Below are 23,682 nucleotides of genomic sequence, written 5' to 3'. Positions count from 1 at the left end.
AAGAAGAGACCGTCCATCAGATGTATACAATGTTGTGTTGCATTCCAACGCCATGTCTATGACCTCTTACGTAACTTACCAATATTACAAACTTTTTGTGAGGAGTGTATAATAGAGTTCCAATTGTGTAACTAATTTAGTTTAGAATTGCATCGGAAGTTTGGACATTTATCATTCGTATGAGAAAAATCTTAAGTCTAATGCCAAGAGTATATTGTGTGTTTGTATTTGCCATTGTCGCTATTACTATCACGTGATTTGTATTTGACATTAAGTGTTAACAATTTTTATCCTCAGCTGTATTTTATTATTAGAATGGTGGAAAATTAGGCACTTGAGTGTTGTATGGTTGGAATGTAAGACTGTATTTTCTCATGGAAGTTCTTCGTAGGTTGTCTGCATGACTCTTACAAAGTATAACTAATACAGTGGAACCTCAATTTTATGTTTTTCAGGGAACCGAGCTAAAAAAAACTGAAAATGTTAAATCTAGGAAAATTTCTTAACTTTATGCTTTGTTGGGACCACAAATGTTGAATGCATAATACTGGAGAATGTAAAATCGGGGTTCCACTGTAATATGAAGGTCTCTACTTGCAAACAGGATACTTTTATTTCTTTTTACAATCTGTTACCAACATGGTCTGCATGACATTGCACACTTTAGGCACCAATTTAAATCAAGGATAAAAACTAGTTAAAAAATCAAATTCTAACTTTTACCAGTCTGCTTACCTGCTTTATCCTAATGTTTTCAATTTGCAGTGTTGATTGATAAGTTTGATGAAAGATCCTATTTGTGAGATGCCAGCTTTACATTTCAATATTAGTTTCATATGTAGGGTAATTCAAGATGTCTAATTTGATACCAGACATCATTTTTTCCTAATTACTATGTTATGTAAATCAACTGTTCTGATGTATTTTCCCCCAACACTGTATTATAATGTTATTGCTACTTTACTTCTGCAGTGATTACTGTATTTAATCTGTTGCAGGTCTGACTATGAAGTTGAGGAATATAGAATGAAGAGAGAGATTACAGTTAAGGGAAATAATATTCCATTCCCAAGTCAGAAATTCTTAGAGGGCAATTTCCCAGAATATATCATGGAAGAAATAAGGTACTGTTGTTTGTGTTGATCAGGATTAAATATATTGTAAGTAGGTCTTGGAAGTTAATGATAAATTATAATTTTCGTTCAGTTAGAACCAGAAAATATTGTTTTAATTTAAATTATTTTTTTCCATTTTTATTGGATTTCTCATTGTGGAGGTTTCTTTTTATTCTTTCCTTGTTGTTTTGTGAATTTAAAATGCATTTGCTAGCATCATTTGAATTTTCTAACATTGTCTTCTTAGCAAGTACACTGTTACTTGAAAATATGTTCATTGCAAAAGCACAATCTTAATTTTCACTGAAATCTTTGGCAATGGATTAAATAATGAATTAGTAAATTTATTTTTCCACCTGCATAATTATTTTTTTTTTCGTGAAGCCTAGTTTGAGATTTCTTTGCTGCAAAACACAACTGTGTTGTGCAAGATCCACTTTGAAAAGAAATGAATGGCTTCTACAGAAAAGCCTTGGTGTGTGTTTTATGAAATTTGAAGTAAAAATGAAGGAAACTTACATCAACATTTTACTTGCTTTTTATCCCTTTTCTTTGCTGGTTTAAACCACAAAACAGGAGGTTGTATCGAATTATTGCAATTTATAAAGAATCAAGCTTTCATTTTAAGTGAAAATTATTTTTAGGTCATCAACTTCAGAGCTCAAATTATAAGACTTAATAATTTAAAACTGTTGCCAAGTGGGGAAGGGTTGCTGTAGAAGTTTGCTTTTTAAAAATATTTTTTTTATACTGTTCAATATGTTGAATATTGTATTATCTTTACACGTTCAATGGATTATAGGTAAATAAAAAATTCACTTAATTTTTGAAGGTTGATATCCTACTGTCAACACCTCAGTTGGCATGCAATACTCCTGTTTCTTGGCACAATTTTTTTTTCTTCAATATGTAATGGAAAGGGCTCGGAATTTGACAAGTAATATTTTTTTCTGAGCCTTGGAAACAATGTTAAACCAGATATATCCACTTCCCTTCAGTTAGGACCACAAAAATATTTTTATTGTGCATTTTTGACCTTTTTTTTTGCTTTTAAGATCATTTTTCAGTATTTTTTTTGCCGTTTTTATTGTATTTTTCTTCATTTTGAGATTCCTCCCATTTTTTTTTGAATTTTAAATGCATTTGCTAGCATAACTTTTGTATTTAGATTTCCTGCCATGGTTCTTTTAACAAGTTTGCTATTAATAAAAAATGTGGTTTATGGAAAAGCACAGCTATTATTTTCAAGTGATACAATTGGCAATGCATTAAATAATTAATTGTGGTAAATTTATTTTTTCTCCAGAAAACTTAAAATAGTGTTTGATAGCATTACAAATGTAAATTTCAAAGTTACTATGTAGCAGGGTTCCTACGCATTCTGGAAAACCTCGAATTTTAAGATGTTCCTTCCAGGTATGGAAATGTTACGAAATTTCACATTTTTCCAAGCTGTACCTGGAATTTTGGAGATTGTCGTGGAAATTCCTTTGCCTCATTTTATTTGTATGAATTACAATAAGTTTTCATTTAAAACAGGCCAGTGTCATGACAGTGGTTTATTTACTTATGGCACGTTGCTGTGTACTGTAGTCAGTTTTGTGATTGAAGTATAATGCCACGCATTTTTGTATTGTTTTGTATCCCTCGGAGGTAGAAAATATGATGATAATAATAATGGTTAAAAAAATGGGTTTGCTATCCTATATATTCCAAGTTTTCCAAGGATATTATACTTGTTTATTTGTAATACAAGATGGTAATTTTTTATAAACTTATATACACTTGTGTTTGTTTTTCTGCCTTTGTATTTTGTCTGTTGTATTGTAAAAATTAAATAACCTTCATTTATACTAAGAAATGAAAGGTGTGGAGAGGAGCAGGTGTAGGGGAGTTGGGAGCCTGCATTAAAAAAAAAAATATAACTTTTTTTTTAATAAAAGAAAATATGTAATGATGTGTATTTTGCCATGCTTACTATCTACACTTGTCCTGGAGCAATTGTAGAAAATCCTTGAAATGTCCTGGAAAAAATTGCATGATTTTGTGTAGGAACCCTGATCTAGTCAAGGTAAAGGAAACTATGCATTTGTAATGCTCGACTCAATAAGACTTGTGCATAAAAATTTGAATAAGATGATTAAAGGTATGTGGATGTCACAAACTATTGTTCACAAGTGTTCAATGTGCACCGCCTGTGACAGCACATATCTAGTAGGTAGGTAGTCGAACTCCTGCCAAACGTGCTGCAGCATGTCTGCGGTTAGTCTCCAGTGCAGCTGTGAATCTCTGCTGTAGTTCGTGTTGGCTTCTAGGAAGAGGGGGGGGGGGGGTCACAGACGAAGTTCTTTATATAGCCCAAGTGAAAAGACTCTTCAAGAGGGCAGGTCTGATTATCGTGGCGGCCATTTCAAAAGCACATTATCTTCATCACTAGCATGCCGACCCATTGTCCTGGCAGTCTCTCATTGAAATTCGCCCACACTATGAGCTTCCAGTGAGGCAGCGCCCCGTCCTGTTGCAAAATGGTTAATTTTCTGTTCCTTTGCAATGAGTGTATCCATGAAATTTGCAGAAAATCGTCGCCGGTCACGTTTCCTGCAAAGAAAAAGTGGCAATGAAGATTGCACAGAAGACAGTTACTTTCCGTGAGTGTCACTTGCTCAAGGTTGGCATGGGGATTTTCTTTGCCCGAACATTATGCTTGTTGATTTTGCCGTTTGTGTGAAATGTTGCCTCATCACTAAAAACAAAGTTGTCTTCATTTCTCATTACATATTGACTTTTGAGGTGTTTCTACACCTACTGTTGTTAAACTTTCAGATCATTTGCATCAGAATTTGTAACACTATTAGATTACGAAATATAAAATGTATTGTAACATCTGATACTTTGTGTGAAGCCTACTTTGAGGTCCCCTTGGTGACCTCTATTGTCGCTTTAATCTGTGGTTTTAAAGTAAAATTCGTCCCAATATTTAAAAAAAAAAAAAAAATTGATGTACGCGAAACACAACCATATTTTCAGATGCTGGCTGACTACTGTATTGTGGAAGGTCCACTCTGAAAGAAGTTGAATAACATACTGAAAAACCTTGCAGTGTATTTTATGTAACCTTGAAGTGAAATTAAAGGAAACTACATTAGCACTTAATTGCTTTTATCCCTTTGCTTCAGTAGTTGAAATCAACTACTCTTGTTATTTATGGATAAATTATGTTTTCATTTTCAGTGATTTTTTTTAGTAATTTTTCAAGAAATTCTAATGTCATTGTATGGGTCATTTTTTGACATTTTTAGGTCATTAACTTCCAAGCCCTAGTAATGAGAAAATCCCCCCTTAGTGTGTTTGTATCTTTTCTACATGTTTGTGGGTTTTTCTTTTATAGGAGGCAAGGATTTGGTGAACCCACACCCATTCAGTCACAGGGATGGCCAATTGCCCTGAGCGGAAGAGACATGGTGGGGATTGCTAAAACTGGATCAGGGAAGACTTTGGCTGTGAGTATACAACTGTCAGTGGTAGCATGTAAAACAATTGTTAGATGTTTGTGTAATTTTTTAAAATTTTTTTTCACATATTGGAGGATACCTTTTGCATAAAACTTCAGCTGTTCCTCAACTTGATTGTTATCTCAACTTTGATTTAAAAATTGTCATTCACTCCAGCAGAGTAATACATGCTATCGGAGATAATATTCTGGAAACAAATAACTTAAGTGGAGTATGCCTGACTCTTTGTGAAATATTGTTTGGTTCAATTAAACATTTTCTTATACTTAAAAGTTGTCACTGATGCATGGTCTGTTTCAGTTTGAAAGAAATCTACAAAAAAAAAAAAAAAAAAAAAAAAAAAAAAAAAAAAAAAAAAAAAAAAACTGTGTGTGGCATTTTACAAATTGCACCTTCCTTCCCTCCCATGGACAGCATCTCTCATCTTGCAATTCCTAAGAGTGCTGATTGATGTTTCAGCTCAGATTTTCTTGTTTGGGGTGTGCTCATGGACAGATTAAGGTGAGGGTGAAGTGGAGCCCTTTTCCTTTGATGGTTTACATTATGCAATCGCTCCTGGATATCTTGTTTGAAAGTAACAATAAACATTTGATGGTACTGTCTGGCAAGAAGTGAAAAATTATTACTCACGTCTTACTCTCCTGTGGGAGAACTCATTAATCCGCTTTAGTCTAACTACAGGCAAGAGAGCGTGTGCAAACTGTCATACTCTCATGTGGAGGGGAGTTCATAGTGGAGCATGCTTGCTTATGGCCTGAGATGAAGGGTTAAGGTGGGGCGACTTTTGGCCGAAGTTTCTTTTCCTAGTGCTGGTTGTGCAGCTGTACTATAATTGCATGATTCAGCCTTTTTGAAATGCAAGTACAGTAGAGCGTCGATTATCCGAACGTCGGTCAACCGAACGACCGCTTAACCGAACTGTGTACTCGCTCACTTTCAGATATCTGTAATGAAAAAAGTACGTGACTTAGCTGCTCGTAAGTGTGTAGGCTTGCTTAGACAGACCAAAAGAAATGATTTTTTTAAACGTTAATTTTGTGTACTGTGTGTATTTGTTCATGCAAAATGCGTATGTAATATGTACATATTTTTGTTTAATAAACTGTACCACATACTATATATTCCTACTAAAGTTGCCTTTGTACGTTGCTTTGTAATACATACTTAAAGAGATGCCTGTTTTTATGAATAAATTTAATGTACAGTACTTCTTTTTGGCAAATAAACATGCACAGTTCGATTATCCGAACAAACCAGTTTTCCGAACACCCATGTCCCCCAATTACTTCGGATAATCGACGCTCTACTGTATCTGCATAGAAATATCCATGTCTCCGTGGCATTGACAACATAGGAATACAGGAATAGTAGTTTAATATGGGATCCAAACTGTTCTACATGTCTCAAAGTACAGTTAATGAGACATGGAATTTTATGTCTTATCTTTTGAACATAAATAACATTTCCATTGTTTTTTTTCTTTATTTATATCCATTACTGGCAGGTAGTGCTGGTGCACCTGTAAACTTGGTGCTAATTTGTTCGTGGTTCACATCAGTAAGGAGGTAGAACTAATTTGAAGTTATAACTCCCTTATCACTTCAGTGGATCAAGTGCATTATATCCATGAAGCAAATATGATATACTGATGTTTTTTACTTGATTTTTACAATGATTTGTGACGTGAACTTGTTCTTTCAGTACATACTTCCAGCAGCTATCCATATCAACAACCAAGCTCCATTGCAAAGGGGGGAAGGACCTATTGCCTTAGTGTTGGCACCCACCAGAGAGCTGGCCCAGCAGATACAGCAAGTGGCATCTGAATTTGGTGCTTCAGCTTTTGTCCGTAACACATGCATTTTTGGTGGTGCTCCCAAGGGACCTCAGGTGAGATTTGCCAAATTTCAATTTAGAATATACATTCAGATAGATTGATGTTGATTGGAATGTTCATTATTTTCATACATGAACCATATTTTTTTTTTTTTTGTGCAGAAGACCAAGGTTTAAAAACTTGAAATGTAAATTCTGGGAATCCATAGTTTCCAGTAGGGATGGGCTGATATGAAGTTTTGGCCTATACCGATAAAGTACCATTATAAAATTTACCGATAACCAATATTCTCCCGATCTTATATAAAATTCCAAATGCCCCTTGAGGAACCTGCATAGATCGTTGACCTCTTTATTAAATGTGTGTTAGAGCTGAGTGCAGTTAAATAGAAGTTGCATAATTACACTTAATTTTTCAAAAAGTAGGTCATTGAGATTATCCATTGTAACAAAATAGCAGAATTTTGCACTAAATTATAAGATGTGTAATAGATATATCGGATTGGTAAATTAATTGATAATTTTACTGATATACCTATATTGGCCAATACCAAAAGAGTACCGGGTCCCGGGTTCGATACCCGGTGGAGGCACAAGTGGTTCGGATCCCACTTTAAACTGTAGGTCCAGTCCCGATTAGCCTTACTGTGCATAAAGTGGACTTAAAACACCAACTCAAACCAAAACCAAAAGAGTACCAATTATTCTGCCCCATCCCTAGTTTCCAGTTAGCTTGTGTAACTTAACTGAATTACATTTGTTACAGAACTCTCGAGAAAGATTTAAGATCAAGTACAAAGTTATCCACTAGAACATTATTTGTATGATACACGAAAAGTTGCAAAGATTAAAGTACTAGATTTTATTATGTTTCATCTTTGTGATCTTGTGGAGCTCATAGTTTTCACAGTATATTCATCTTAAGTCTGTAGTTTACTTGAAGGAAAGTTCATTATTATATTTGTTTTGCTAAGAATACTTCTTGTGTACAGGCTAGGGATTTGGAGCGTGGCGTTGAGATTGTGATTGCTACTCCTGGCCGCCTGATCGATTTCCTGGAAAGAGGCACAACCAATTTGAAACGGTGCACTTACGTTGTCCTTGATGAAGCTGACCGCATGCTGGATATGGGTTTTGAACCACAGATAAGGAAAATACTCGCACAGATCCGTGTAAGTTGATTTTGTTTTGCTATAGTTGGATGTGATGGAGTAATTTTAACACTTTGACTCCTGGGAATGTGTGTTCTAATTGGCACCATGTATGATTAATTTAGATCCATTAAAAAAGATGTAAAAAGGTGCTAATTTTCTTCCTCCTTTGACACTAATTACTGGGAGGCACAATGTATACATATATCTTGCCTTCATTAAAACAAAACCAATTTTGTGTGTCTACGACAGTTCTTGAGCTCCAATATTTTTGTACTTTTTGGCAAGTTTGAAAAGCACACTCTTGAAAAGGTGCCAGTTTCAATCATAATACAGACACATGAGGCTCCACAGTGTCAAGGTTAATAAGCAGTAACAATTATTTTGTGGTGTATTTGAGAATTTGAATAAATAATTTTACAAACCTTTTGACTTAAGTATTTGAAGGTAAGGTTGTTTATGTAGTCCCAATTCTTTTGGTTGCTGCTGGATCAACAGCCAAAATGTGGATCCTTCAGAATCGAGGGTGCCAATGACGTGCTAACAAAATATTTCTCAGCAAATTTGATTTAGAATTGTTATGAATATTATTTTTCTTTCTAACAGCCTGATCGTCAGACACTCATGTGGTCTGCAACGTGGCCCAAAGAGGTTAGAACATTAGCAGAGGACTTCTTGAAAGACTACATCCAGATCAACATTGGCTCTCTACAGTTGTCGGCAAACCACAATATTGTACAAATCGTTGATGTGTGTGAAGAGGATGAGAAAGAAGACAAGTAAGTGATTTATTGAAAGCCAAACTCGAAAAAAGATTGAAATCACTTGTGAATTCTTTGCACGTAATTTTGGTGCAAATTGAAATCACATTTTTGCATAATTTCCTGCAGACAAATGGGTTGTGGTCTATAGCTTACACTAACATATGAACTTTTGAACACTTAGTTTTCTTCCAATGCAATGAAGCTAAAAAATAATGCAAAAATATATGAATTATTTTTCATTCAACTCGTAATGTATTGATATTCAGTGGTTGGAAGTAGCGTGCTACTTGTAGCGTCGCTGCTGTAGCTAGCTATAAGATTTGTAGCGGTGCTACATTTTGAAAATTGTAGCTTTAGCAAAGCTACAAAATTCCTGTAGTTGTAGTGAAAATATTGCTGCAGCTACATATCTGCATTTTAAGGAAAATTTTGAATGTGACCACAGCATCAAAGAAAAATTCGACAATAACGCTTACTTTTGCAGGAGGTCCATAAAGACAATGTCTATTACATGGAAATATGTATAATCTAGATTATAAATATCTCGATATCGCAGATTATAGATGTCTGCGTAATTTATTTCATTAGTATAGAATAAATCTAATATACAGATGGCTAAACTGAACTGGCATATATGAATATATTCTGGCTAACAGCTACGTTTTTTGAGCTACATCGCATTTTGGGGAGAAACTACTGGTTGCCCCATTTTAGACGTCAAAGAAAGGAAGAGGTTCACTTCCACCCTTGCCTGTATTCAGCCTGTGTGCACACACTTGCAAGAAAATCATGGCTGAAACAATCTGCATCGCCCCTCCACCCATTGTTGCTGACAGGATATGAGGGAGAAGTCTGTCATCTAATGGAACACTTGTTTGGCAAATATTATGACATGAACACAGTTAGGAAAATGTATGAAGTTGGGAAACTGGAGTTATGATGCACATAAGATCGAAGTAAACTTTTGCAGAAACCTGGATGACAACGCATTAAGCAGGTTGATGATCTTTAGTTGGCCTATGTGGCTTTGATTATCTCTTAACAGTTTTGCTTTTTTATGGGAACAAAGAACACATTTTGAATGAAAGCAGTTGGCGGAAGTTGTCGGCTACAAGGCCAAGAGTTGCTCATTTACGGGAACCTGCTGAACTCTAGGTCAGAGCTGGACTTCCAGGTGCCACGAATCTGTATTTTGGAACATTCCTCCGATCTTACCTTTCAAGGTGGTGTATTTATCGATGAAGGAAGGCAGAGGTCAAGTGCTATTGGGTATCACTCAAGGGTCATGTGGTAGTGTCTATTTTTAGTTCAGACCCAATTGTGAGCAGTAGAGTGCTCATGAAGGGAATGATTGTTAGGGACATGCATATTTCGTTTTTGACGAAAAAACGAAATTTGAAAAAACACATTGTAGTGTTAATTTTTCATGTTTTTGAAAGGTGTGAGATGCATTTTGTGACCATGTTTTGTCACGAAATAATGCGAAATGAACTTCAAAAAGCGAAATTAACTCTTAAACACGAAATTTACCATTTATATACCGACGCGACACTTTCTGAAGTCTGAAGTATCCTGTGAGTTATGCAATTCCCGGAAAATTGATTAATTCTGCTGTTAATATTGGAGAAGCAAAAATGGACTCCTTTACACAGAAATAAACTTAATACTCTTATAACTACATAAATGTGCTATTAGAAGTGAAATGTTAATTCTGTGGAATAAGTGTAGTTTTTAAATCAAATTTAGGATTATATTCACAATTTTAAAACCAAAATGTCTTTTTATATACCACTTTTCATCCAATTTTTCACCGCTATAACACCGATATTTAATTTTATTTACCGCTTTTGAACCCGAAATTGACTCAGTTTTTGTACCGAAATTTTGCTTTTTTATTTACCAAAAATATGTGCCTCTGATTGTGAATAAAATGAGTGAAGAAAAAATGTATTTTTCGGCCGATTTCCTTCCATTTTTTTCCAAATGTTAAACTTTTTTCTAAACTTTTCATGGTTCCCAGGAAAAGGGTCGTTACTTTGAGAGGGTTGTTATACCCGTGGTCTTAGAATCTAGAATTGACTGTATTTGTTCACAAATTTTCAAAATTGCAATACATTTAGAACACTCGTGCTTACACATCAGTTTCCTCAATATATTTTATGGTATTGTAAAAGGGATGTACGAGTTATTGACTTTTTGCAGAAACTAGAATTTTCTTTAGTTAATATACAGTTTCCAAATGTATATCAATGTTTCTACTTTTTTATGTTGCTTTCGTATAAGGTCTACATATTTGGGGATCGTTGATGGGCTATGACATCCTTTAGCCACTCGCTTGCTAAGCGAGAGAAACGTTGTACTGTAAGTAAAAGGGGGTAGCTGTGAAGAGCAACGTCGACACTCAAACTGCAAGGGGACTAGCCACGTAAATAAGAACACATGGACATATATTTAAAAAACACTACCTTTGACTGAACAGGCTGGGGGAGGAAAGACATAAGGAATGTTTGTTACCTGAAGTTCTACGGCGATCTCTTCTTCGCTGGTCCTTGTTGTGACGTGGCCCTACTCTGTAAGAAAAGGGAAAACAACTATTGTAACTACTTCATCTGACGGAAAACTGAAGACAAATAAGACTGAGATTTTCTCACGCGACCTATTTAAGTGAAATTTGAACTATCGGCCGTTACGACGGTTGCTTCGATCGCATCCTCTGGCAACAGCAATTCTGAGGAAGAACGCTGATTTCATTTTCTGATGCAATGTCAGCGGAGTTTTTCCAACTCCGCTGAAGGACACTGTCGTGATGAGCTTTTATGAAGCTCTTTTTCAATGCTTCAGCGGGACCCTTTTTATAACGTGATTAGCTTATTTATTTAGAATGCCTGGCTCCTACGTTCGATTCACGTCTGCAGCGTGATACGCTTTTTTGTTAACTTTTACTAATCATGACAATGAGAATAAATGGTTTATTTTATTCTCTTACCTAGTCACTTTCTGCCACTTTTGGCTAATTGTGAGAACGAGGAAGAATGATGAGCAGTGTAGGGAATGGAGGTGCAGGAGGATCCATCCTCCCAAATAGGAGTCTTTTCTAGTTTTTGTTTTGAGTCCACTTTATGCACAGATAAGCTAATAGAGACTGGATCCGAATCACTAGTGCCTTTGCCAGATATCGAACATAGGGCCCTTTGATTACAAGGTGACAAAATTTCCACCTTGTCTTCAGGAAACTTATGTAATGCATCGTTCCACATGTTGCTCATTTAACTATACCAGAGAACCCAGATATCTGCAATGTTAGAGCAAACATCTAAGGAATTACGGGAATTAATGATAAATAACTATCTTGTTTTACGGGAATTAATGATAAATAACTATCTTGTTTTCCAGTAAGTACAACTGTCATACTAGGGGCTTCTTTTGAATATCCATGTGGTTATTTTAAGTTGGTTTTTTTATTTTGCACAAATGTAGCGCACATGAGTAGCATAGCGAGCTACATTTTTGGGCAAGTAGCGGTAGCGAAACTACTTCTGATCACTGTTGATATACAAAATTGGATTTAACATCTACCCATGTTCCAATGTATTTACCGTATTTACTCATGTATAATGTGCACTTTTTTTCAAATTTTTGCCCACAAAAACTGTGGTTCGTATTATGCACGTAATAATTCAGACAGCCAGCATGAAACCGTACAGCTTCATTCCATGATTTTGTGACACTTCCAGTGGTGGCGGACGAGGGGGGGATGCAGTCCTGCAGCCCCCACCCCTCATTGCCCACCACTGGACACTTCCATTGATTTTTCATGTTTACGGAACCCTATCATGTTATATATCTTGTAAAGCTTAAATTCTGCAGTTTCTGAATATGGCAACAGTATTACATTCAAGATGGAGACACTATAATGTGCAATGCACCTTAATAAGCTCATCACAAAATGAAGGAATGTTCTGATTTTTATGGTACTTGAAAGAAAAGAAAAAAAAATAATTAAAATTATTTATTACTGGCCAAATAATGACATACATGGACTGTGTAAATGCCTTAATGGAAGAAATCTTGTGCTGCTAACTGCTAGTTTGAGGGTCCTGAATGTGCCTCTTTTAAATGTTACTTTAATCATGGGAAAAGTATATTTTTTGAAGGAGGAGGAAATGACAAAATCACATACGAAAGTTTAAAGGTTATTTCCCATGATTTGTCACTTTGTGATTTAATGTTCTGCCACACCAAGAATAGGAGTGCCATTCTGGCGGAATTCGAGCATGCACCTCCCATCACATGGGATGCATATCAGCAGTATTTGTTGGGTGAGAAATAATAGAAAATAACTTCATGAGAACTGCAAAAATAACTTCACGAGAACTGCAAATCCATAATGTAATTTTGATCTCGCTTTCTACTATTATAGAATAAAAAAGGTTGTTAAAAAGTGAAAGCTTTGGGATGCGAAACACAGTGGAGGAAGAGGGGGGAGATGACTCATTGTTTACACGAGGGGATATTCTCCTCTTGGTACTCACAGCAACAGGTGACTCATTGAATAGGTATGTCATCATTCACTTTTGATCAGCATAGCAACTGGTTTACGACCTACAACTAAGAAAGCCATTTCTTAAACCTGGATTATACTGCGCATTATATACGAGATATAATTTGTCACTTTCCCCCATCAAAAACCAGGGTGCATATTATACAGGCGTAAATACGGTAACACTTGATTTCTCCAAAACCAGATCTGATATTTGTATTTATGTACTAAGGAAGGTATGACATGCACAAATTTCAACATGATACAGGGATTGGGAGTTGGTCCTAATCATTAACTACAGTGTATGTGTGTGTCATCAGGAGATGATAAAGGGAGACTGAGTGTGTGTGAAGTATGGGTTCACAAAGAATGCTTGCAAAGCATGTGTATGACACTACTAAATTTACATTTTTACTGTTTCAGGTTGAGAAATCTACTTCAAGAAATAGGTTCAGAGAAAGAAAATAAAACTATCATATTTGTAGAGACAAAGAGGAGAGTTGATGAGATCACAAGAAGCATTCGCCGAGATGGGTAGGCTATTTTGTTTTAACATTTATTACAACTTGCATAAAATTTTGAGAATTCTTAGAGGAAGAGAGACTAGTAAAGAATTAGGCCACTGTAGAATAGAAATGTGTATTCTCAAGAATCACTCTTTTTTATGTAATGCTGATAATTTCTTGTAGCACATACTTTATTCTCCCTTTAAATTACATGTAAATTTTTTCCTGATTCCTGATCGGCATTGCCGGTGTAACTATTCAAAACAGTTTGGATATTGATAAATTTTAATCTGATTTATCAATAGAACTGTACCATATCAATGCACCAGAGTTTGGCATTAAAATATTCATAATTTCACGTGAGATTATCATTTTTAATTGCAGAGTCCAGTTCTTCCATCAGTGTTGTTGCAAAAATAATGAACATTTTATTTTGCATGATTTCCATTATATGACTCTGCAATGTCACCTGGGCTCCAGAAAGTATTGGATGGTATCAGCTGATACAGAGACTTTTCTATTGGTATTCGTTCAGCCCTAGTTTTTTGTTATAAATTTGCTGAATGTCAGAGATAAGCAAATTGTAGGTTGAATTTATATACTTTGAAAAATTTACAAGTTTTGGTATTTTACAAGTGCTTTTTCTCTTTCAGGTGGCCTGCGTTAAGTATCCATGGCAACAAATCTCAAAGTGAGAGAGACTATGTACTAAATCGTAAGTTTCAGTTTAGCTTAAAGAAAATATTTTTTCTATTTTTTTTCCTGTTTTTAGGAAAGCTGGATGATAGGTTATCCCTGTACTGAGCATAATTCCATAAAAATATGCAGGGTCTTTTGAGGGAAAAGAGTTTCTGTATTTCCAGCACTTGATAATATTCACGTTTGAAACCACACTTACTTACTTCTACTTGCAATAGAAATCCAAAGGGTGAACCTTAGCTAAGGGATTTATCACAATCTGCCATTAATATAAGTATTCTGTTGCAACTATACAGTATCTGTATTACTGCAAAATTTCTTAGGTTCACATATGTGATAATCAGGAAGTAAAAATAACTTGTTACTCAAACAAGAATCACTTCACACAATATTGTTGGAAAGTTAATGAAAGTTACATTTTGCATAATTTCCAGGGTTTTTTAGAAAAATGTTGCTTTAGGCTTGGCTGGATTTTCAAACTGTACTGACACATTAGAAAATCATTTTACATAAGAAATCAATATATTAATGGATAATTTCAGATTATTTGATCATCAATTCAATGATACTTGAAAATTGAAAAACTTAAAGTAATTATGATTCATTTGTATTTTTTTTAAATTTTAATTGGAACTACATAATATCAATACAGTCTAACCCTGATTTTCTACATAGAAAGATGTTATGCAAATATTCCTCTTATATTTTCCTGCATTTTGTTTCATCAGCTTGGTCCCCTGAAAAACATAAAATTGAGGTTACAATGTACCGGTTTTGCTTTAAAATATCATGATTTCATATATTATCACAAAAACAATTTCTTCCTGTGATGCTATTGCCAAAGTAATGAAAATTATGCATTCTGCCTTTTGACTTTTTTTCCTGTGTTCTAGTAATTGATAGAAAGTATTGCTACTAGTGATAAAAATTAAGTTATTTCAATTCCCTGTAATTCTTGTACTACACATCTTTAATTACTGTTTTGGTTCTGATTGTCGTATTTTCCTTTCTAGAATTTCGTAACGGATCTGCTTCTATTCTGGTGGCAACCGATGTTGCTGCACGTGGCTTAGGTAGGTGAAGATAAAATATTCTTGTGAAGATATTAATATTTGTGAATCCAGGCTGGTTGATGCCGTACATTGTGATTGCCAGGAGAATCAACTTTTACATGTATTCACAGTCCAACCCCATTTGAAATCCCAGTCAAGAAGGAGCAATTTATGGTGAAGGAACATGAGTGTATTACAGCCAGGTCTTTAATGGTGAGCAGATTTTTCGCATGATTGCTATTTTTTTCTTTGAAAAGAGTGGTTTGTCTTTGCGAATGCTGCTCCAGGCAAAGGGAAGAATTGAATCTGGAATCATTGTTTTTCTACATACATTGGTAATATGGCATACTTTTTGGACAAGGCTAAGCAAATGCATTTTTCTACATGTGTAATATATTGAAAAAAGAAATAGGACTTATCAGAAATGATAGTATGGAAGAAATGTTACATAGACTGCAGGATTGCCACTAAACCTGAAATGTTGCTAAGTCAATTATTTAAGAAATTACACCTGTTATGGATGCTTAAAAATACTGCGACCATTTTTTTTCTAATGCTTATTTGATATTATACTTCAACAGCAGATTTAAAAAAAAAAATATTGGGAGATCACAAGTTTGAGGTGGGGAACGATTTTTGTTGAAAGAATAACAAAAACTAATACAGGATTACATTAGATACAGAACTTGAGATAATTCCGTGATCGAATGGCAACCCTGAGATTCTAGTTCATGAAAAAGTTATTTAAAGAGCTATAAAGCAGCTGTTATATTGCACACTAATATGTAATATAATTGATATTGGACTGAATTTCTCAAAAGTATTTGGGAAGTGCTGTTAATTTTGCCATCTGGCTTTGAAGGTAACTGGTGGTTTTGTATGAACTTTTTTTTTGCTTATTGTGAATGAAAGCTTTTAATAATTTTGTTTGTAAAACTCTTCTTTAATTTTTCTTTTAATAATCATTGGTTAGTGTTGAGTTCCATAAAGTAGCCTGATTGATGACAGGATGGTAAATTAATTCATGGCTAATGAAATGTCTATTTGTGACAAATATAAGTTATACAGATCAGGAATCTGTATGAAGGTAGTCAGTTGTGCATTCTGTTTCTAGCAACGGTAAACTAATGATTCCAGTATTGTCAAAACTATGGCTTTCCATGTTCAAGCAAAAGAGTGTGTATTGCTCCTGTTTTGTGAAAATTGCAAGGAAAAGCTGTTCAGCTGACCTGTGTAATGTTTTTATAGAAATAGCTTGAGATGTTTTCCTGCAGCGTAGGGAAAATGAGAACAGTATTTGCTTTTATAGATGCTCTTTTTATATTTTAGAGAGAGTAACAGAGAAATGCATTACAGTCTTTTCCTTGTAGAGTGACTAACAAGCCTTCTATCTTTAATGCAGGACATCGTTTAAAAGTTAGGTCAGGATTTATGTAGGGATATTTTGCGATATGAGTGCACAAAGGGAAACTTTTAAATGATCTGTCTTGTGTTAATAAGGGAAAGAGGCTATGTGACAAGGGGATGGAAGTAAATGATGTAGAGGTCGAGTTCTCCAGTTATGTATATGTAGATAATGTATGTATTTTTGGCATCATTGCTGAGTATGTGTTAATCAGTCTGGTATTTCTCTTTTTCCAGAGGCACATGCGAGATGATAATACATTGGTCCTTTGCCTTGTACATCTGGCATTGCCTCTAATTGTTGTCCTGAAGCCACGTTCAGCTGCTGGCCAAGGGATTTAGCTCATTTGCCACCAAAAACAATAACAATGGTCAGCAAGAGATTCTAGATTCCTCTTGGTAATTAGTAGTTCAGGGAATACCTGGTGAAAAGCTTCTGGTTTGTTAACGGCACATGTTTGGAAATGCATGCAGTGGAAGAACATTTGCTTCAGTTTGTGAAACAGACTGTTGAAGGAAAGCAGGATGTGAATAAACTTTAAATAAGTGGCAATTTACATAAAGTTGAAATACTACATATTTTCTTGGGAAGTAGAAAATTATATGACTTTCAATGTTTCATTCTTGGACCCTTAAGGATAGAAGCTATTTGCTGTAGGTTATATTTTAGAATAACATACTTACTATAGTACAAAATGTCATCAATACAGACCATGAGTAGCTGTGAATCTTGTTTCATTGTTTTGAATCACTAAAACAGTAAGGCTGGCTTGCGTAGCGGATTGGTTAGCACATTGCGCTACAACGTCAGGTGGCCCAGGTTCGAGTCCTGCCCTGGGCATGGAAGTTTGTGAGTGTCCATTCATCAATTTAATTATACCATCACTGATCCTCATCTTCGAAAATTAGCCAAAAGTGGCACAAAAGGCGAAGTAAAAGAAATCAATCTAAAACAGTCAATGCAGTAGAATATGGTCATGTTGTTTACATTGATATTTTTCCATGATTTGAAAAAAAAAAAAAATATTTGGTAAATTCTATTTTTCCTTCAGAGTATTTATTTGCAAAGTAAGCTGTATCGTTATGATGAAATTTAGATTTTCCATATTCAGCAACCCCTTCTTATGAAAAGTTTCAACTGCTAACACGCTGAAATGTCTCAGACTTGTCTTTGGCAAACAAATGTTCTTCCTGTGCAATATTTAAATGTACTTGATCCATTAGCAATTTAATTTAATGGTAAATGTGCTCATAAGTGCAGAAAAAGCAGATGATACATGGCATTGAATATAGCATAATAGCAAATCAGTTGCTTTGTCCAAGTATTCCCTGACTACCTGCTGTTTTTAGATTCAAGACGAAGATCGATATGAAGAATACGGTAGGTTTTCTGGTGAGTATTTTCAGTGGAATAGTCTTTGTTGTAAGAGAAACTTAATTTTGTTGATTAACCCATTACCTGTTGGAAAATTATCATTTCTAAATATTGCCTTTACAATAACACAAGGTGCAAGGATCATTGTGTAATGAAGTCTGATGTTTGCAGGTGAAGGCTTTGAATCTTACTTAAAAATAGGGTTTTTCCAATAAGCCTTTTACTTTTTTATCCTGTTATGCTGTCTGCAATTTTCTAATTCCATATTTAAAGCAAACTATTGCAGTAGTTCATGGTCCATTTTTGAAATCTGTACACAGCCTAATTCAGTGGCGGCAGTTTGTAAATCTATCTTTTGTATCTTGGTGCTAGCCAAGTGGCTGGAAAATTTGTGCCTGAAAATGTGTATCACTGTGGTAGTTCATTTGTTTATACAGTCCAACATACTATTCAACCAATTTTAATGGTATTCATCATATTTCCTTTGTGTAATGTTATAAGATTGTTTGTTTCCAAATTGAGAGAGATGAGTAACAATATTATGCTGACCCTGTACACAAAGTTAAATATTTACATACACACAACAAATATTACTAACAATTCTTGGTTCTAGTTGTACCCCATTGTTTAATAAGGGATGTGATTAGCACACTTGCATGACAGTTCCTTGATAACTAAGAGTGATTACTGAAAGATTTTGTCCAACTTGCGACAGTAGTCCATAATAATATGAACAGTGTCAGAATGCTCTTTATCATGGTTCTCACAGTTAAGGGGTTAATCTTGAATTAAGTCATTTATGATGTAGAAAATTTGTATTTATAAAAAGACTTTTAGTGGATATTAGGCTAAAATTATTTGTTATACATACTTTTTGGCAGTGGGCACCATTCTTCCAATCTTCAAAGATGTTCCATCACAGTATATCTGTTATTTGCCTAACAAGTGAACCAGTGAGAAATTATGAAAATTGTTGTATTGTAGTTTGACTCTTCATTCCATAAATTTTCTCTGCATGCAACAAAACCCAACATTTTAAGTTTCTTACATTTTGAATCGCAGATTTTCTTATACCTTTTCACTTTCCTACTTTAGCTGCAGCTGTGAGAGCTATACAAAATATCACCCCAGGGAATTAATTTTTATTTCGACATTATATTCGTTACACACTACAGGACATCTGGTATCCTACATTTGTAACGTAAATCAATGTTACATTTATTTTCATAATGATTAATGGCAGTGTTGATTTATTTTCTATAGATGTTGAAGACGTGAAGTTTGTGATCAACTTCGACTACCCATCCAGTTCAGAGGATTACATTCATCGTATTGGCAGAACAGGAAGGTGCACACAAGCAGGCACTGCGTATGCCTTTTTCACCCGCAACAATGCAAAGCAAGCAAATGATCTCATATCTGTGCTAAGAGAGGCTAATCAGGCAATCAACCCAGACTTGTCCTCCCTAGCTTCAATGTCCTACCTCCCAAGGTCATTTGGTGGAAGTAAAGGTAAAATTTGCATTTGTATTATGAGTGAGTTTTGTTGACTATATATGTAGAAAGGCTGTCGCAGAGAAGGTGAGACTAATTCCTGTATAGGAAAACAGCGACCTCCATTGGCTAGCAAATGTACTAGGGTGAAAATTTGTTTCATTAGCTGCCGATTGAGACCAAAATGAGCGCAATAGGTCAAAAAGTCGTGACTGCGTAGCAGTTAAAAGACAAGCATGTACATGGACCCCTCCAAGAATTATTAAAATGAAACAAAAAAATTACAAACCACAAAATTTTTATTCAGAATCAGCCATATCGAGTAGACGTACATCTTTTTCAAAATAGGTACCATTGACAACTAAGCAAGCGTCCATACGCTCCTGCCACTTGGCGAATGTCTTTGAAAATTCGTCATCAGGTAGCAAACTGATGAAAACTTGCACTGTGGTGATCACTTCTTTGTTAGTCATGAAATGACGACCACGTAAAGCGGCCTTTAAAAGTGGAAATAGCCAATCAAGGTCCGGGCCGTATGCTGGATGCAGGAAAATTTCTATTTTTTTCTTCGTCACGTAATCCTGAAAAGCCCGCGCGGTATGCGGGCGTGCATTATCTTGGTGCAATATGAAGTTCTTCAAATGCGGCCTTGTGCTTTCGGTACACTGTGGCTCTACTCACTCTTGATCGGCATATGCCTGTTGAAACATTGCATATGTTTCCGCAGAACTTTTCCCTAAATGCCAACAAAATTTTATGGCATGTCGCTGTTCATCGAATACTCATCGCGAAAAGCAATGTTATACACAAACCTGGAGAGGTAAACAAAACACGTTCCACGTAAATCAACACAGCTGCTCACACGTGGTTCGCAACATGTGACAACTTGCTACGGAAACAGAATGAGTCATCCTACACGACACGACTAGTGTCGAAACCATAGGCAGTGTTGCCAAGCCAGGAAAAAATCTCTCACCTTCTCTGTGACAGCCTTTGTATATATGAACTAGCAAACATTCACACACAAGATATATTTATTCACTATGAAATTATTACAAATGTCAACAATTTTGTTAGAAAAACTATGCTTGATTATTTTTGTTTTACGTACTTGAGTAAAATAAGCAAACTTAATTATAACTTGGTGAAAAGGTGCATAAAATTTGTAGCTCAACCAGGGATCTCCTCTAGGTCTTGTGTATTCCGTTCCTTTGCTCCATGACAGAGGTATGAAGCTAACCTCTGGCCTCTCCACAATTTGTACAAATACAGGAACCAAAGTTTTATGTTCTGGATTTTCATTCTCCTGCATCATAATTCAGTCTTGATGGTTCCAACGTAGCAAAATGTAAAATGTCTACATTTTCCTGAATTTTAAGTTCTACAGCTTGGTTCCCTGAAATCGAGTTCCACTGCAGATGATTGTGTAAGAGTACAATGTCCATTCAAGATATACTCTAACTTCCCTTTGTTAGTGGACACTTTGGCGTAGTGATGAGTGCAATCTCTCTGAAAATGATGGAGCGAATTCAAGGAAAGATGCTGTTAGTGGTCACGTGTCCAACATCAGGGAGACGTTGCAGTGTCTCTTGAATTTATAATTATGTATTTATCACAGATCCAAATTGTTGGGAAGCAGAAAGTGTCTAGGTAACTCTCATAGAGCAACGGCACAGAATTCCAAAGATCCAGGCAAAGTTAGTCATCACATGACTTTCCAGCAAGTTGTAATATATTCTCTGTATGTTAATCTATATTAAATAGGTACCTCAAACTTAAATTTGCAAGTTGTGTTAATTTCTTAAATGTTGAAAAAACTAAATGCTATTTCTACTTGTAGGTCGCAATCGATGGGTGAGTTCGTACAAGAGCAATAGAGGTGGACGTGACAGGGATCAAACTGACAGGCGAGATAGCAGGAGATGGGACCAAGGCAATGATGGGAAGACAGACAGGAAAGGCAAGTTTCAGATGAGTGGGAGAGGAGACTCCAATTTCCATGGAGGGGCTAGAAGAGGAGGACTTGGAGGTCAGAGACCACAAGGCACCTCACTTCAAGGTCCATCGTCTGGCAATGAGAGATATGGCAACCAAGATTTCAACAAACCACAAAATGTAACAAATCAGTTTGGTCAGAATATGGGTGGTAGGAATGCATTCTCTCATTATCCTCAGAATGATCAAAGTGGCAAGAGCTCATCATTTCCTGCCGGTGCCGGTTCATACCAAGCTGCGGACAACGGCAACAAGTATTTCCAGGCCACTCGTCCACCACCACCAGCTACTCCAGCTCCGGCAGCAAATATGGGTGCAGGCGACTTTTCCTGCGGCAAAGCAAACACTGCAACATATCCAGGCTTTGCGAATAATTTTGCTTTTGGCCAGTTTCAGGCATCAGTTCCTCCACCTTTCCCATTTGGTCAAGTAACAGCAAAGAATTAGTGTTTGAAATTTGCATATTAAAGGTTTGGAACAAAGCATGAAGGCTATGAATGCTCAAGCATTTACAAAATGGCATTTCACATTTCATGTCTTGAGATATATGCCACCATTTTCGTTATTCACTCTTGATTAGTTAATTACCTCAGATGTGGTTTTGCAGTTCCTAGTTTCATTTCTAGGTCAGTAGTAATAACTATGGAAAGAAGATAATTCAGAAATGAAAAATTATTTTGAGCTGAGAAAATGTTTTGACAAGGTGGCATGTGTAAATTCTGTTCAGTCTTCATTTGATAGTGTATACTTCTTATTTTATAAATTGTCAACTTGTCTTATTTCTTGTTCATTTTATTTTTTTTCAAAATAAAAATGCTGTGATACATGTTTTTCTATGCTGTTGTAATATTCTAGTGCTGTCTGTTTTCACATGAATCAAGTGTTTTATTATTTATTTTCATTTCTTCTGCAGTGTGATAACTCATTTACCAAATCTCTACATTTTGTATTAGTTGGTAACTTTTTCCCTTTGATTTACTATAGGTTGGAACAGAGAACACGGGAGGTTTTGATACTCCCTCCCATTGTGTTGTGATCCCTTTGCACGAAGATGACACTGCAGTTTAACTTAAACCTTTTCAGGTTGTATATAAGATCTTTTGTTGCAAGTGTGATATTTATGTTATGCATAGCATGCATTTTCCGTGAAACAGTATTACAAGAAAGTTTTAAGGAAAAACTGTTTATGAAAAAAATTGTAAAAAAAAAAATAATAAACAATGAGGAAGAAATGACATTGTTTTTGTAAAGTTCCTGTTTATTGTACACTCCTTCATAAGCTTTTATTAGGTCAAAAATACTTTTTACCTGAGTCTTAATTATGGTAATGAATTTCTAATATGTCTGTCCAAACGACAACTCTCAATTTTGTTCTTTATCTGATCCTTATGACACGTTAGTGTTTGTGCTGACCATAACTAACATGGGAAATTAAATATAAATGTTTCTAGTTATTGGTGTAATAATAACCTAAATAATTTTCACACTAAGCATGGGCTGATGTCATTCGTTGCCCATGTATAGGTGCCAGTTAGAAATTTATTCCCAGATGCTGCCAATACTTCGAATATTTTATGGGGTCAGGAAAAATATTGACATACCTTTGTGGAGTCCTGCAAAATTTGAAATTTTATTTTTGCATCTGTAGGGTGGGAAAAAATGTATTTTGTCATTTTAATGATTTATTTTAAGTCTGATAGTTATTATTTATTTTTAATCAAAACTAATATGTATAATTGCAGTGAAATTCTACATACTAACTTGAACCAATATTTTTGAATAACTTTTTATAATTTTCAAGCATTTGTGAGAATTGTTTGAAAGTGGCATCTTTTCAGCCCTACTCAATAGTAGATTCTCATGCTTTTGTGTGTGGAAAAAATGGAGAGGTGCACGCACATTCCTCCTCAGTTCTGAAATTTGATCATAGGGTCTTGTATTTGTTTAAATTTTAAAAGATAGAATCCAATATATCCTAAATAATAATAAGTATGAATAATGTACAGTATAAATGGATCTTGTTTTTGTCCAGAATGTTATTTAAATTGGGAAAATAAATCAGATTGAATCCATTCAATGTAATTTAACAAAAATAAACAGCTGAATTGCAAATTGACTTGGCAGACTTGTTGCAGAAGAAATATGTCCCTGTACTTTTTTCTTAAAAAATATACTGCATGCTCATAAATCAGCTTGGGCTTCTGTGCATATAAAATGTGATCTAAACATTTTGCAGCAT

The 23,682-nt window shown here is 35.2% G+C and overlaps 1 protein-coding gene across 2 annotated transcripts in view; it reads left to right on the top strand.

The window, feature by feature from the left end:
* LOC145998998 (putative ATP-dependent RNA helicase DDX5) overlaps window positions 1-22,675 on the top strand; it is a 34,996-nt gene extending 12,321 nt beyond the window's left edge. Inside the window, exons 4-14 of one of the 2 annotated variants that reach the window (XM_083135853.1) lie at window positions 999-1,124; window positions 4,504-4,615; window positions 6,329-6,517; window positions 7,456-7,635; window positions 8,221-8,393; window positions 13,342-13,452; window positions 14,078-14,139; window positions 15,137-15,196; window positions 19,218-19,466; window positions 21,289-21,408; window positions 22,428-22,675. In XM_083135853.1, the coding sequence (XP_082991979.1) occupies window positions 999-1,124; window positions 4,504-4,615; window positions 6,329-6,517; window positions 7,456-7,635; window positions 8,221-8,393; window positions 13,342-13,452; window positions 14,078-14,139; window positions 15,137-15,196; window positions 19,218-19,466; window positions 21,289-21,408; window positions 22,428-22,456 (1,411 nt within the window). In that variant the 3' untranslated portion in view covers window positions 22,457-22,675. Of the gene's footprint in view, window positions 1-998; window positions 1,125-4,503; window positions 4,616-6,328; window positions 6,518-7,455; window positions 7,636-8,220; window positions 8,394-13,341; window positions 13,453-14,077; window positions 14,140-15,136; window positions 15,197-19,217; window positions 19,467-21,288 lie in introns of both variants that reach the window. The other variant, XM_083135852.1, reaches the window with a different exon arrangement.
* The last annotated feature ends 1,007 nt before the right edge of the window (window positions 22,676-23,682 follow it).

The sequence above is a fragment of the Lepisma saccharinum genome, chromosome 14 (assembly GCF_977018435.1).
Source record: "Lepisma saccharinum chromosome 14, izLepSacc3.1, whole genome shotgun sequence".
Lineage (NCBI taxonomy): Eukaryota > Metazoa > Arthropoda > Insecta > Zygentoma > Lepismatidae > Lepisma > Lepisma saccharinum.
Note: the sequence above shows the minus strand (reverse complement) of the source record. Positions and strands in the feature narration are given on the sequence as shown.